Raw genomic sequence first — 15,517 nt, forward strand, 5'->3', positions numbered from 1 at the left:
AGGGCTTGATGTACAGTTCTTATGGGTTTACACCACTTCAATAACACATGTTCTGTTGATTCGCTGAACCATATAACTCGAAATGAGTTTCACCTGGCATCAGGATGGTGTGCAAAATTTGTGGATTTTGGCAAAGGAGATCACGCATGGTTAAGCAGAATGTTTAGGGTGAAACACAATCACGAGGACTAATTTTCTGAACAATCTGCAGCTTATGTGGGTGAAAAGGGAGATCTTTGTGCAATATCCTCCTGAATGAGCGATCGGACATATGCACAATTTGCGCGTGACGATTTGCAGATCTTTTTGGGCTACGCAATAGTGCAGCATGAACATTTTCCATGGTTTCTGGTGTCTGCACAGTTCTTTCACTTCTTCCTGGTTTGCCACTGCAAACAGAACCTGTTGTTTGAAATGCACATACCCACCTCACAATGGTCCGTCCATCTGGAACTTTCCCATGATGTCCCAAGTTGAAATGTTGCCAAAATAGATGCTGGGTAGCAATAACAGAATCGTTATTCTTGAAATAACTTTCAACAGCAAAGGCACGATGCTATGCACTCCACCACTCCATATCAATGTCACACTCAAAATGGCAGCTCATTAGTACACAAATGTGGCACGAGCTGGCATGCATTCCTGCAGTATGTCATTGTACTACGCAAGTCAAATTATGCTATGAATGCTGCCACACCCTGTATTACCAACATTGCCCTTGAGATTCATTTCACAAATTGTGACGAGATTGTTTATTACAGTGCAGAGACTTCTTATGTAATTTCTGTTCATTAAATAAGACTTAAGTAGTAAGAACACATCAGGAAGTTACAACGTATCATTTGTGTGTTAAACTTACTTAATTTATTAACTTTCAGTGTATTTAAAATTCTTTTATTAGACAGTGGGTGTAGAAACAGAGTAATTTGTATTCTATCCATTAATCGCTATAATTTGTGATTGTTATTATTTTAGTATGTGTCGGGTACCCTGCACAGAAGTTTCTCATTTTCAGCCCTTATCTGAATTGTTCAGTCTCATACATTATTTGTTTGTCTTGATTTTGTTCCAGATACTACAGGAAACATGCCAATCCTAGACAGATGCTGCTTTTGTGGCTCCCTTAAGTGGGGAACCATCATCACAGGGCTACTTGGCATCGTAAGTGACTTCTTCTTTTTATTGTTTTTCACTGTATGATAAGGAAGAATGATGTTAAGAACAATATGGTGCTCTGCTCTTGTTAACCACCTACTTTTTGTTGTCAGTTTGATTAAAAACTGCAGATGGATATTTCATTACAAATCCTAAAGCACCCTAAGAAATGGTACTAAAAGTCAAACATATTTCTATAAAATTAAATCAGTAACTTCGTATTTTGCATTACTACCAATTTCAGTACCTCATGTTAACCAAAGCAGTGATTTTTATTTGTACTGTACTACCATCTTCAGTTCTTTGTGCATAGTTAACATTATGATACAGGTTGCTTCATAAAACTACCACTATAAATTTAGCATGTAATTCACAGTCTCATTTGCACATCAAAATTTAATAAGGGCTGCTTTTAGATGTCAGTCATAAATTTTCAAGTTTCCTCCAACAAAACAAAATGTAAGTTTACTGATATTAATGTTCAAATGCAAAGCTACTTACATAATCAAACTGCCAGAATGCTTACAAAAGGGGAACATGACAATATATCATTGACATCAGGTCCCAGTCACCAATGAATTTTAATGTGCAAGTGAGACTACATATTACTTTACTACAATCTAATCACCTAATGCTGTTGTGTGTAACCATGGAAAATATTCACTGAGACACAGAAATTCAGGGTTCACTGTAATTCAAGCATGCCGCAGTGGTAACATTGGTTCCCATCAGACCACATAAGTTAAGTGCCGTCGGCTTGACTAGCACTTGGATGGATGGGCATTCAGGTCTGCCAAGTGCTGTTGGCTGGTGAGGTTCACTCAACCCTTGTGAGGCCAATAGAGAAGCTGCTTGATTGAGAAGTAGCAGCTCCGGTCACAAAAACTGACAATGGCTGGGAGAGCAGTGTGCTTACGACATGCCCCTTCATATTAACATCCAGTGACACCTATTAACTCAAGATGACTCAGTGGTCAGTCGATGCCATTGGGCCTTCCAGAGACTGTTTGGATGGAATTTAATTTTGTAATTCAAGCACGATGGAAAAAAGTTTATCAGAACCATTCATGATGGTACAAATTATGTATACGGTCTGCAAAATGTAACTTTCAATATAACTCATTGTTGTTGCACATGTGTTGGGAGAAAAGCTGAACTGTGTGCCAGAGATGCATATTTTTCTAATGTGCTGCTTTTCCAGTGCATTGATAAGTGCAAGAAACATGACTTTTTTGTTAGGAGTAATCTAATTGTATTATAATGTGAATTTTATATAATGGGCTGGAGGATGCACCTAAAACCTAATCTTCCATCTGGATATGATGGCGAAATGATCACATTAAAACCTGCTGATAGAGGATTAGTACGGTGTAAGCAATATAAGTGAGAATTACATTAAAATAATTGGAGATAGTTTACAATATCAGTTGTGGGAAGAAGCTGGCATAAGAAACTCAGTTGATGAGAAAACATGTGTCTGTACTTTAGACGAGAGTATTCTGTGAAACTGTGTGCCAGATTGTAAATATTAGCCCACTGCTCACAAAATGCAATGATCTATGTATGAGTTTCTGTTTCACATACAGCTTTAACTTGTCACAAGTCTCAGTCACAGTGCTAAAGTGTCTAAAAATTTAATGTGACTAATATCACTGAGGCTGTAGTTAAAATCAAAATCTTCCATGTTGTATCCTTTCTCTCAGAAGTTCTTAGCCAGCATTGTATCATAAGCACCTGTGGAGAGCTTGGAAAGTGTGTGTAGAAATGAGTTACAAGAAGAAACTTTAGGTTAATCTGTGAGACAGACACAAATAGAGGAAATTCCTCTGGTCTGCCACAGGCTTTTGCATGCAGCAGTGAAAGTTTTGCAGTGATGTAGTGTAAAGTTTTATCATCTGGGAAGAGCAGAATTCAAATTCTCCTGCAGTTACTCTGATTTTCATGAATCACTTCAAGTGAAAACTGGAGTGCTTCCTTCAACAAGGCCAGGACAGGTCAATTCTTTTCACTAACCATGTCAAAAATAAGCAAAGTTCCAGCACTAGTGATGTCAATATTGATGGGACTTTAAAACGAAATATTCATTTTCCATAGTGGTTATTGTCATGGTTGATTAGTTACAAAATTCCTGGCACTTGTATGTTTATTTGCTATAGCTGCATTGCATGACTTTGGTAAAATGTGGAAGGTTACATAAAAGTTTGCTTTATTATCAAAAAATTAATCCAGTAATGAGGAGCAGAAACTAAAATAAAGGCAAAACTTGTTTGTGCATTAGTAAAGTAATCTTACTGTATATACAGGGTGATTCAAAAAGAATACCACAACTTTAGGAATTTAAAACTCTGCAACGACAAAAGGCAGAGCTAAGCACTATCTGTCGGCGAATTAAGGGAGCTATAAAGTTTCATTTAGTTGTACATTTGTTTGCCATTTCAGCCAATAAAGTTTTTGGTCCCTTTTTCTTCGAAGGTGCTACTGTAACTGGACTACAGTATCTGGAGATGTTAGAGAATTGGCTGTTCCCTCAGCTCGAACAAGAAGCACAACAATTCATATTTCAGCAAGATGGAGCGCCACCACATTGGCACTTATCTGTCCGTAACTACCTGAACGTCAACTACCCGAGGCGATGGATCGGCCGCCAGGCAGCCCGTGACAGAGCACGTCATCACTGGCCTCCAAGAAGCCCTGATCTTACCCCCTGCGATTTTTTCTGATGGGGGTATGTTAAGGATATGGTGTTTCGGCCACCTCTCCCAGCCACCATTGATGATTTGAAACGAGAAATAACAGCAGCTATCCAAACTGTTACGCCTGATATGCTACAGAGAGTGTGGAACGAGTTGGAGTATCGGGTTGATATTGCTCGTGTGTCTGGAGGGGGCCATATTGAACATCTCTGAACTTGTTTTTGAGTGAAAAAAAACCTTTTTAAATACTCTTTGTAATGATGTATAACAGAAGGTTATATTATGTTTCTTTCATTAAATACACATTTTTAAAGTTGGGGTATTCTTTTTGAATCACCCTGTATATAGCTTCCCTCCTAAAACAGTATCTTCTAGCCAGAAGACAAGTACCTACATGACGTTTAATGTTACTGAAAGTGTTCGAGTCCCTTATTCAGTTTCAACAATTTACTAACAACTTTTGTATTATGAATTACAAAAGGTCAAACTGAAATTACACCTTCTTTTGTGGTCCTTCAACACTATAAGATACTGAGCATTTGAAGTAAAACAAAATGTGTATGGACTTACAGGATAACAGCAGAGAGAAAGCATTGATTCATCTAAGTGACCTGTGATTACATCAGCAGAGGCATATTAATAACAGATTACTGGAGGAGTCAGTATTCACACATTCTCTGATTCTGTGCACAGCTCAAATGCCTTAAAATTCAATTACAGTTAAAAAAAGTATACACAGTGAGCAGCAAAGTATCAGAAATTTATTTACACTTGTCTTGTGCTCTCCAAATAGGCACACCACTAAATTTTAATAAATTTATGCCAATTTCTAAAAGTATTGAAATACAAGGGCACTTATTTCAGAAAAATTATTGTTAATTCATTCATTCATTCATTCATTCACATATTTGTGGTCCACAAATCTTGTAATTAAAAATATTTAATCTATTCATAGAGCCATTTTGTGTATTTTTTCTGTTTTACTTCATTTATAGCCCACTATCAGTTGCTGAGATATCTGCTGAGCTAGATAAACACTTTTAATTCTTCTTAACCCATAGGACGTCACTGTGGTCTAATTATTTGTATTTTTACTACTAATTTAAGGGTCATAGAGTCAATAAAAAGTCTTCCAACCATTGATAAGCCACAGAATAAAGAACACGCTGTCTTGCAAATGAATAAATGTAGAAGAAACTGGTGCCTTTAAGACTCCTAGAAATGGTATGAACCTTTCTTGCCATTAGGTTAAGAAACTGACTCTAGAGATGTAAAGATCATAAACAAAAGTAAAGACAGAATAGTGTATACATAACACATGGAACTTTTTATCATCTAAGTCTCATGATGGCTATTGCCTTGCATAAAATTCCATGTCTAAATTAGTCCTAAGCTGTGTTTCCAGGTTTGGACTACTCAGAAAGATATATCAAGAAATAAAGTAAGATAGCTAAATACTACAAAGAGCACATTGAATATTTAGGTATTGATTTTTGTGAGAAAATGGACAAATTTAATGAGAGAGTTTCACAGTTGAATATTCACCCATTCATCATGTCCATGGATGCCGTTATTAATGTAAGTCACAGTAAGGCTTAGCTTTCACAGTTCCTGACATAAAATTCAGCTAAAACTGGCAGCTTGATTACACAAATGAGCATATGACTTGTGAGTCTGAACACTTCAAATTCCTGAGTATTCAGAGTGATGGTAAGCTGTCATGGGAAACTCATACTCAGGATCTTGTTCAGATACAAAGTGCTGATATATTTACCGTCAGAACAATATCACAATAAGTGCTGGTCTAACACTAAAATTTGTCTACTTTGCTTATTTTCATTTGGTTATAACATACTACTTCATATTCAAGGGTGACATTTCTTGCGCACAACGTGTATTTTTGTCCCAGAAACAATCAGTTTGAGTAATATGCAGTGTAAGTTCATAAACCTCTTCTTGACACCTGTCCAGGAATCTGGGACTTCTGACATCAGCCTTTCCAATACACACTTTTTTTTTGTTAACAATATTAGCCATAAATGCAATCTGCATTTGTATTGTATCTCCTTGACTTTTGTGCCAAAAGGCACATGGTATCCTATCACATCCATTTTCAGTAAACTACCACAAAAATTAACAAATCATAGCAGCAATCCTCATGCTTTTAACTCTAAATTTAAGATTTTTTTGTGGTAAGTTCCTATGGGACCAAACTGCTGAGGTCATCAGTCCCTAGGCTTACACACTACTTAATGTATCTTTAACTTACACTTAGGACAATGCACACACCCATGCCTTAGGGGGAACATGAGCTTTCGGTGGGGGGGAAGCCATGCGAACCATGGTGAGGCACTGCAGACTGCGCGGCTACCCCATGCAGCTGTTGAAGAATTCCCTCATGGTTCATTCCTTCTGTTCTGTTCAAGAATTTGTGGAAAAATTTTAAGCAACTAACTGTGTTATGTTATTAATTATTCTGATACACACCCAGCAGCTTGCCATCTGGATAGGATACATGTAAATTTTATTTAATTTTTTATTAACTTTGCGTGTGTAATGACTGACTCATTTCATGACCATGGAGATTGGCTTTTCAGTTTGCTCCTATGGAACTAGAAGTGCAAATAAATACCGTAAATAGATAAATAAAAATGAAGGAGAACCTGCATGGCTGTGAAGTGAGTCACAAAGTACATATTAACAAAGAGAAGCAGCTCTTAGAAAATGCATTAATAATAAACAACTGTTGAAGTGCTATACATTATTTCTACTTACACAGGCTAAATTGAATGTAGTAAAATTATTGGGACACCGCTACTTTTAAAAATGCACTTGTTTCCTCAGTTATAGCAAATATCTGTTGTTTATCTTTTACTGATAGCTTATTTATGTGAGTAAATGCATATTTTGCAGGAATATTAGTTACCTACATGCTGCATGGATAGAGGCATTGCTCCAAATGATAATACTTTAAGATGGGGGTTGAAAATATTTCAATAAATTATCTTCATACCAACAGTCTTCTCCACTGACTCTACACCATTCCTCTTCCTTTACCACTTGGCATCCTGTTTGTCACTGTTGATGCCACTTCCCTCTACACTAACATCCCCAATGCCCACGGCCTTGCTGCCACTGAACACTACCTCATCACCTACAAACAAATCTGTGGTACAAAATGAGCACCAACATAACACCATCCTGTGCTAACCAGTTCACAGCCCATCTAGAGGAATCCTTCCTAACCACAGAGAACTCCAAACCCCTCACCTGGTTCAATTTTATTGATGGCATCTTCATGATCTGGATGAAGGGTGAGGACAACCTATCCACATTTTTCCAGAACGTCAACACCTTCTCCCCTATTTGCTTCACCTGGTGCTCCTCAGTCCAGCAGGCAACCTTGCTCAATGTCAACCTCCACCTCAAGGATGGCCGCATCAGTACCTCCACCCATATTGAAACTACCAACCATCAACAATACTGTCACTTCGACAGCTGCACTCAATCTGCATGAAGAAGTCCCTTCCATACAACCTAGCCATCCAGGGTCAGCACCTGCAGTTCTGAGCATTCCCTCTTCAAATATGCCACCTCCCAACCTTGTCCAGAAACAGATCTCATATGCCTTGTCTTCCCAGACACCTATGATCCTCCACATAAGCACTTTCCGGCCACTAAGGAGCGATTCTCTCATGATTCTGTACCACACAGGTCTGGAGTAAATGAATCACTTTCTCCCCAGGGTTTTGACTATCTATCATTGTGCCTTGAAGTGAGAAATAGCCTCGTTACCCCTCTCACAGTGGTATTCCACCTACCCACCCAACATATGCATGTCTTTGTCTGCCCCTACTCCACTCCTGCTCCCAACCCCATGCCTCAAGGCTCATACCCCTACAATTGTCCTAGATGCAGGAACTGTTCCATACATCCTACCACTACCACATACTCCAGTCCTGTCACAGGCATCTCCTACTCCATGAATGACAGAGCCACCTGGGAAAGCACCCTCATGATAAACCAACTTAGCTGCAATCACTGTGTCACATTCTATGTGGGCATGTCCTCTGACAGCTGTCTGTCCACATGAATTGCACCAAACTGTGACCAAAAGACAGGTGGACCACTCAATTGTTGAGTCTGCCACCCAACACAATGTGTTTCCCTCTAACAACTGCTTCACAGCTTCTGCTGTGTGTATTCTTTCTACCGACACCATCTTTTCTGAATTGTGCAGATAGGTACTCTCCCTGTAAAATAGCCTTCATTCCTGTAACTCCCTTGGTAACAACCTTTGCTACTTGCTATCATCTGTCTGCTTATCCCCTTTCCAGCTCCCACTTTTATCATGTGAACCTGCTTGCACAGTCCTATCCCTTCTCTATGCCCCCCCCCCCTTCCCCCCACCCTGCACAGCCTCCCAGTGTTGCATTAATTCCTGACAGTTGCTTTGGGCTGGGTGCGACAGCATCGTGGGTCTACCTCAGTCAATAATGTAATGCGATTTTGCAAATGTCTTCATGGGAACACCTTAGTATTGTCACAGCTATGTAGACAGATACTGTTTCTGCCGCAGGGGTAGCTGCTCAGAGTTGAAAGCTGGCAACAGCACTACAAGCTGTCAGGGATCTGCTTATGCCACCTCAACTCTAGCAGCCCTATCCTGTCCATACCATGTCCCTGCATGTTCCCATAGGCAGCACTAGCACCTTTCTCCATCTCTGTTCTGCTATCCCTCCCCCTCCCTGCCCCACACTTGTTCTGTACCCCCACTACCCATCCCAGCTAAGACTGCTGCTCACCTCATGCACAGCTCCATATGGGCCTTAGCGTCTGGAGACAACAGTGGCCATGTGTGTGTGAGTTGTGATTGTGTGAATGTGTGTGTTTCCATGTGTGATGAAGGACTTAGTCCGAAAGCTGAATATTCCTACTATTCTTTTCCATTGTATCTGTCTGTAGCTCAATGCCTCTTCTGTGAGGTGAGTAGCAATCTGTCCTTTCCATTTTGTTATTATTCCACTCAGAATTTTCATTGTTCAGTTTTTTGACTTGATCGGTGAAACACTGGCTTTGACTTGATTTGTGAAACACTGGCTTTGACTTGATCAGTGAAACACTGGCTTTTAATGCAATAGATTAAAGCAGATTGTTGAGTAAGTCAATGGCTGACAAGAGCTGCAGTGCACAGAAAAAGGGGGAGGAGTAAATCATGTGCATAAGAATATCTTCCTCTTTTTGCTACATTCCCTGATGGCTATTTGTTTATTCACTTATGGCAGATAATCCATGTATTAATTTTACATTGACAACCACAGCTGTTGTAGAAAATAATTATATAATTGTAAATTTGATGCATCATCTTTAAATATCATTTGAAGTTTTGCTGTTATTAATTTGTTGGTTTGTAAGCATAATACTATTGTCTATTTATTTGTTTCAGATTCTTGCAATTGCTACTCTTATCTTTGTTCTTGTTACAAATGTGAAGATGCAGACAATTGTGATTGACACATTGCCACCTCTAATTGGTAAGTTCTGCTCATAAAATAATCTCTCTCTCTGTCTCAAACACACACACACACACACACACACACACACACACACACACACACCTGTGCACCTGTATTTTGCCAGATGGACCACAATGCTGGGATTGCTGTTTGGTAGGTGAACTGGGTGAGGAATTGTGTTGGGTGGGATGGGCAGAGGGAGAAAGAGGTGGGAAGCAGAAGGATGAGTTGACGACAGGCAGGTAGCAGGTTGGAAGGAGGCAGCAGGTGTGCAGGATAGGGACACAGGAGCGAGGGCTGGCAGATGCACAAGCTAGGCATATGACACAAGGCACCTGGGCCAGTGAGTTTGTGCGGTGCACAGTGAAGACAATGTGGAGACATGGATTGGGGGAGGGGGGGGGAGGGGGTGACAGGACAGAGGAGGGGAAAATTGGATTAACAGAGAATCAGAGAGTGAGGTTTACAGGAGAGAAGAATGTGCTGCACTCCAATAATCTTCTCAATGTCAGTCTCTGTAAACCCACTGTCCCCAAACGCTCTACCCAATAGCTTCCCTTTTCTCTCTCCTGTCACCCAGCTCCAATCCATACTTCTATGCCACATGTTGTACATGAACTCGCTGGTTCAGGTATACTTGTGTCTCGTGCCTAGCCTGTACACCTACCGCCCCACACTCCGACATTTCTATCCAGCACACCCGTTGCCTCTCTCCAAGCTGCTAGCTGCCTGTCCCCAACCCCCCTCCTGCTTCGTGCCTCTTTCTCCCTCTGTCCACCCCACTCAACATGATCCCTCATTCCAGTCCACCTGCTGAATTGCAGTCCCAGAAGTTTATGCTTATTTACAGATCCCATAACACAAGGACCTCACAGCACTAGGTTACAGAAAGTCAGTCTGAACTTTGAGCAGCGAAGCAAGGCCAGTGTGTTATTTTTGTATCTCTTGTAGCAACTGCCTATTCACACTGCATCAGAAATAAGATCTAGTCAATCATATTTGTCTATTGTTCCAGATTTTAAATTAACTTCTTCTCTTATTTTCATACATTTATATCTTCTACTTTGTCATGTAACTTTTACACCTTTCTGTCTTATAACAAAGGACTAGTTTTAATACCCAATAATTTGACATTTGCTACACACTTTATATGTGCATGTGTACCTTAGCCATATTCTGGTTACTTCTTTCTCAGTTATTAGTAAACAGTGCTCGCTTCACAGCATTCTTTTCAGTCTCTGTGGCGTATCACTCTGCCTACCTGAATTTCAAATTTTACAGTTTAAGAAAATTAATGAAAAAGTAACAACAGTATTCAAATATTTCTTTAGAATTTCTACACTTATTTATTAGAGCATTTACTCTATAATGATGTTTGTATGTAACAGCAGAATTCATCTTCTGATGCACTATGATGTACATCGTTGTGATACTTCACAGAGACTGAAAAGGAATTCCACTAAGCAACCACTGCTTACTAATAACTGAAAAAGAGGTAACCACAATAGGGTTAAGGGAACATGCACATTTATAATGTGCAGTCATTATCAGATTATTGGGAATCAAAACTAGTTCCTCTCTTGTAAGGCAGAAAGGTACAAAAGATATATAAGACAAAGAACAAATATAAATATTGAAAAATAAAAGAAGTTATTGTAAAATCTGGACCAACAGGCAAAAATGATTGGATAGATCTTATTTGCGATGTAGTGTAAATAGGCTTGAGGGAATATTGAATAGTTGTAAGTAAACAACTAGAATTCTCTCAGATACACATTTATTCACACTTAGCTTCTACACAGATACAAGTCCGGAGGCTAACTGCCGTTAGCGTCCAACCCTGCCCAAAGCCCTCTCCTCAAAGATAGCACACTTACGCACAGAACAAATATCGATATTTATGGCGCTCTACACCACATAGCCCCCCCCCCCCCCCTGCACAGTATGGAGTATGTCCCTGTGAATGGGGGGGGGGGGGGTGAGAAGTTAGGAAGGTAACGTACAGTTCTTCTGCGTCAGGCGGAAGCAGTTGACTGGTAGGAGACCGGGGGGTGAAACCCGGTACGTCGACGGTGAAGTCAGCAAGCGACGCCGGCGGCTGAAGACGACGTCCCGTCCTGGAGTGGAGGTGTAGCTCTTCGTCAGCCGGCAGGCGGAGAATCACCTTGCCAGAAGGCCTAACAAAGGCACGCAAATTGCCACACGCAGCACTTCTGCTCAATTTAAAGCGGCACACCACACGAGATTCTGCACTTCCTCCCTCAATATTGTCACACGCGAGTACCACACACACTGTATCACCATCTACTACAACAGATAATTTATGTATGTCATCAGGGTGCACATGTGTTGTGAATTCTTGGATGGCACCTGTACGAGCAATGGTAGGGAGGCAGGGAGGTGTGGGAAAGCCATGGCAGGGGGAAGCATCTGCTAAAAGGGGGGTGGCAGGTGCACTGGACTGCGCAGGAGACAACCTCGGGCGATCAGCTGACAGACAAGGGAGCGTGACCGAAGGCAACGAGGAGCCAGCGTAGATTGAACGGCGTGACAAAGAGCTGTCACACGAAGATGGTAACACAATGGTAGAATCCGAGTGGTTGGCAGTTCGACTGCGAGGGCTGTGAGGAGTGAAGCCGCAAAAAGATTGGCCACTCGAATTAGATGAACGCGGAGAAGGAGCAGTGCTCGGCAGAGAAGCACGCTGTGGAGAATCAATACCTGGATACATGGTGTGGGAAGATGGATGGCCGCTTGAAGCAGGAGTGGGAGAAATAGGGGCAGAATCAGGGAGGTTCACCTGAGGCTCAATGAAAGCTGGTTTCACTTGGTTGAGTGAGATCGTGGTTACAGAGTCTTTTATGAGGAGATCCATGTTATTCTCAGAGCGTTTGACGACCTTGTAAGGCCCTGTGTAGGGCGACTGAAGCGGGGCTTTGACTGAGTCATCTCTGAGAAACATGTACTCACAAGAGTCTAGCGTGCGCGGTACGTACACGCGCGGAGATGTATGAGCAGCCGGAGGTGGCGGCTGAATTTTGCTGCAGTGCAAGCGCACCCGCTCGAGAAGTGAAGGGAGTTCAGAGGGCCATGGAAATGGGGTCAGAGTGACTAGTTCTCCAGGCAAAACCAGAGGTTGGCCATACACAAACTCGGCTACGGAACCCTTGAGGTCTTCCTTGAAAGTCGTACGAAGGCCAAGAAGCACGAAGGGCAGTGCCTCTGTCCATAGTGAGTCATGGCAACGCAGGGCAGACTTTAAGGTGCGATGCCATCGCTTGACAATCCCATTGCTTTGGGGTTGTATGCAGAAGTATGAATTTTGAAAATACCACACATTTTACATAAGTCAGAGAAAACTGAAGACTCGAATTGTCGCCCCTGGTCAGTGGTGAGGTAAACAGGTGAGCCAAATCTAGAGATCCACGAATCTAAGAATGCTCGACTTACTGTCTCAGAGGTAATGTTTGGAATAGGCACAGCCTCAGCCCACCGAGTCATCCTGTCAATAGCTGTAAACAAGTAACGGAAACCCTCGGAGGGGGGCAAAGGGCCTACGAGGTCGACATGAACATGGTGAAACCGGCCTGGCGGTTGGGCAAAACAGCCAAGGGGTGGAGAAGTGTGCCTGGAAACTTTGTTCTGTTGACACACCATGCATGCCCTTGCCCAAGACTGACAGTCACGGTGCATGTCTTTCCAGACAAACTGTTCAGCTACCGGACGGGTGAAAGCTTTGACACCGAGGTGTGCTAATGTGTGTAGTTTGTCAAAGACCTGGCATTGAAGGGTCTTAGAAATGAATGGCCGCAATGTACCAGTCGATTCATCACACCACACTAAGTCAGTTATGCCAGGAAAAGTAGAGCGTACCAGTTGGAGAGAGGATCTGTGGTCTGAAATTAACTGCATGGTATCGGGGTCTGCCGATTGCAACCGAGGTAGGTCCGTTAAGTCAATTAAGGTTGTGACCACCAACACGTGAGAGAAAATCAGCGACCACATTGTCCGCTCCTCGGATGTAGCGAACATCATTTGTAAATTGCAAGATGTAATCGATGTGACGAAAGTGTCGTGGGGGCGGATCAGCCGCAGGATTTTTAATGGCAGGAACCAACGGCTTGTGATCAGTGAGCACATAGAAATCTCGTCCCTCAACATCAGTTCTGAAGTGTCTTATAGCCTCGTAAACTGCAAGTAATTCTCTGTTGAATGCTGAGTGTTTCTTCTGCTTGTTGTTTAGCTTTTTTGAGAAAAACTGCAGGGGGGTCGTAACATCGTTGTATGTCTGACTCAGTACTGCACTGATAGCATTGTCACTAGTGTCAGTAGTGATAAACATTGTGGCGTTCGCACATGGGTGAGCAATAGTGACAGCGGAGGCCAACAGCTGTTTGAGTTCGTTAAATGCCTTGTCCATGTCTGGTGTCCACGGTACCTGGCGGGTGCCAGAAGTTTGTGGGCCAGCGAGAGCATCTGTGAGAGGAGCCTGCACCACAGAAGCGGCTGGCAAATGTTTCCGGTAATAATTAACTGTTCCGATGAACCTGCGTAATTCTCTATAGGTCTGAGGGCGTAGCATCTCGAGAACAGGCTTGATCTTGTCCTGTGGTGGTATCAGACCGTCCGATGACACAACATAACTTAGGAATGTGACGGATGACTGGTGCAATTGAGTCTTTTTATTGTTCAGTTCAATACCAGCGGCTGCTAAAATATCTGTCACGACTTGAACACGCTCCTCACTCTGTTCCAATGTAGAAGCAAAAACCAATATGTCGTCCGTGTATACGAAACAAAAGTCTAGATGGGATAAAGTTTGACTGATGAAACGCTGCCACGTTTGGGGGGCGTTTTTCAACCCAAACGGCATAAATTTGTATTGGAACAGCCCGATGGGAGTGGTTATGGCAGTCTTTTCAATATCCTCCAGAGCCATAGGAATCCAATGAAATGTGTGCTTACAGTCCAAAACAGAGAAGTACTTTGCACCTGCGAGCGCATGATTGAAGTCTGCAATGTGTGGGACCAAATATTTATCAATGATGGTGCAGGCATTTAAACGCCTATAGTCTCCGACCATACGCCCAGTACTGTCTTTCTTTTGGTCAAACAGGATAGGACTAGCCCAGCAACCGGAAGAAGATTCAATTATTCCCTTTTGTAACAGATCAGCCAATTGTTCTTTTGCAATTTTCATAAATTCCGGCTTGAGGCGGCGTGGGCATTGCGATATGGGCGGCCCATCGGTTAGACGTAACCGATGAACTGTGCCATTAGTGACTACTGCAATACGTGGCGCGCCACGACAGTCAGATGTCTGTGAAGCGGAGCAGGCAGTGGCGGACGGGCCAAGCTGTGGCGCTGAGGGCACGGAAGTACAGGTGTACCACCCGCTCGTAGGCTGCGTAAAGGCCGAGGTTGGTACACTGGTTCTTTGCCACGAGCTTGGCAAGTTAATTGTCCATTCGGAACGCAAGGAGCATGAGCACTCAGGCATACACTGTCATTACAAAAGGGGGTGCTGACACAGTTTACAGAGTTCACAACATTGTCGTTAACGTGCGTGGGCACAGGAACACCAGATTGGCATGGACTGACCTTGTCTGTAGCCGACGAGTCGTCTGCTTGTAGTGCCACGAGGCGTTGTTGTGTGGAGGCCAACTCGTGGTGTATGTCGCGGAGATGCAGCAGCATTTCTGTACGTTCCATCCGCAACTTCGAAGACTTGGCGCACTCCACTAGCCACTTGTTTGTCCAAGATTGCAGCTCTAAGGATAGGTTTACACACTTCTTAGCACAGCACACATGTTTGGTGTTAGCCGAACTGTCACTCAGCGAAGCGAAAGGAATATGTTTGTTAAGGGGGGAGTAAAACACAGTATTTTGCACAAAATCTAGTGACAACTGATAGTGCTTGAGGAAATCAATTCCGAGAATAGGTTCTTCAATTGTTGACAGTAGAAACGTCCACTCCAGCTTGCACTCAGGCGAAAGTTTCACTGTATACAAAGTGGAACCCGAGCACTGTAGGGTAGACCAGTTCACTGCGCGAAGTACTGTTTTGTGTGGTTGCACTTTATTGGTTGCTAGGCGAACCGGCAGCAAAGAGACGTCTGCGCCAGTGTCTACCAGAAAACATACACCTGATCG

General features: G+C 42.5%; 1 protein-coding gene across 1 annotated transcript in view; it reads left to right on the forward strand.

Annotated features, from left to right (window-relative positions):
• Positions 1 to 15,517, forward strand: part of LOC126458575 (uncharacterized) — a 213,496-nt gene that overhangs the window by 169,693 nt on the left and 28,286 nt on the right. Inside the window, exons 3-4 of the mRNA XM_050095707.1 lie at positions 1,073 to 1,161; positions 9,295 to 9,382. Coding sequence (XP_049951664.1) covers positions 1,087 to 1,161; positions 9,295 to 9,382 — 163 coding nt within the window. The 5' untranslated portion in view covers positions 1,073 to 1,086. The remainder of the gene's footprint in view (positions 1 to 1,072; positions 1,162 to 9,294; positions 9,383 to 15,517) is intronic.

This window comes from Schistocerca serialis, chromosome 2, assembly GCF_023864345.2.
Source record: "Schistocerca serialis cubense isolate TAMUIC-IGC-003099 chromosome 2, iqSchSeri2.2, whole genome shotgun sequence".
Taxonomy (NCBI): Eukaryota; Metazoa; Arthropoda; class Insecta; order Orthoptera; family Acrididae; genus Schistocerca; species Schistocerca serialis.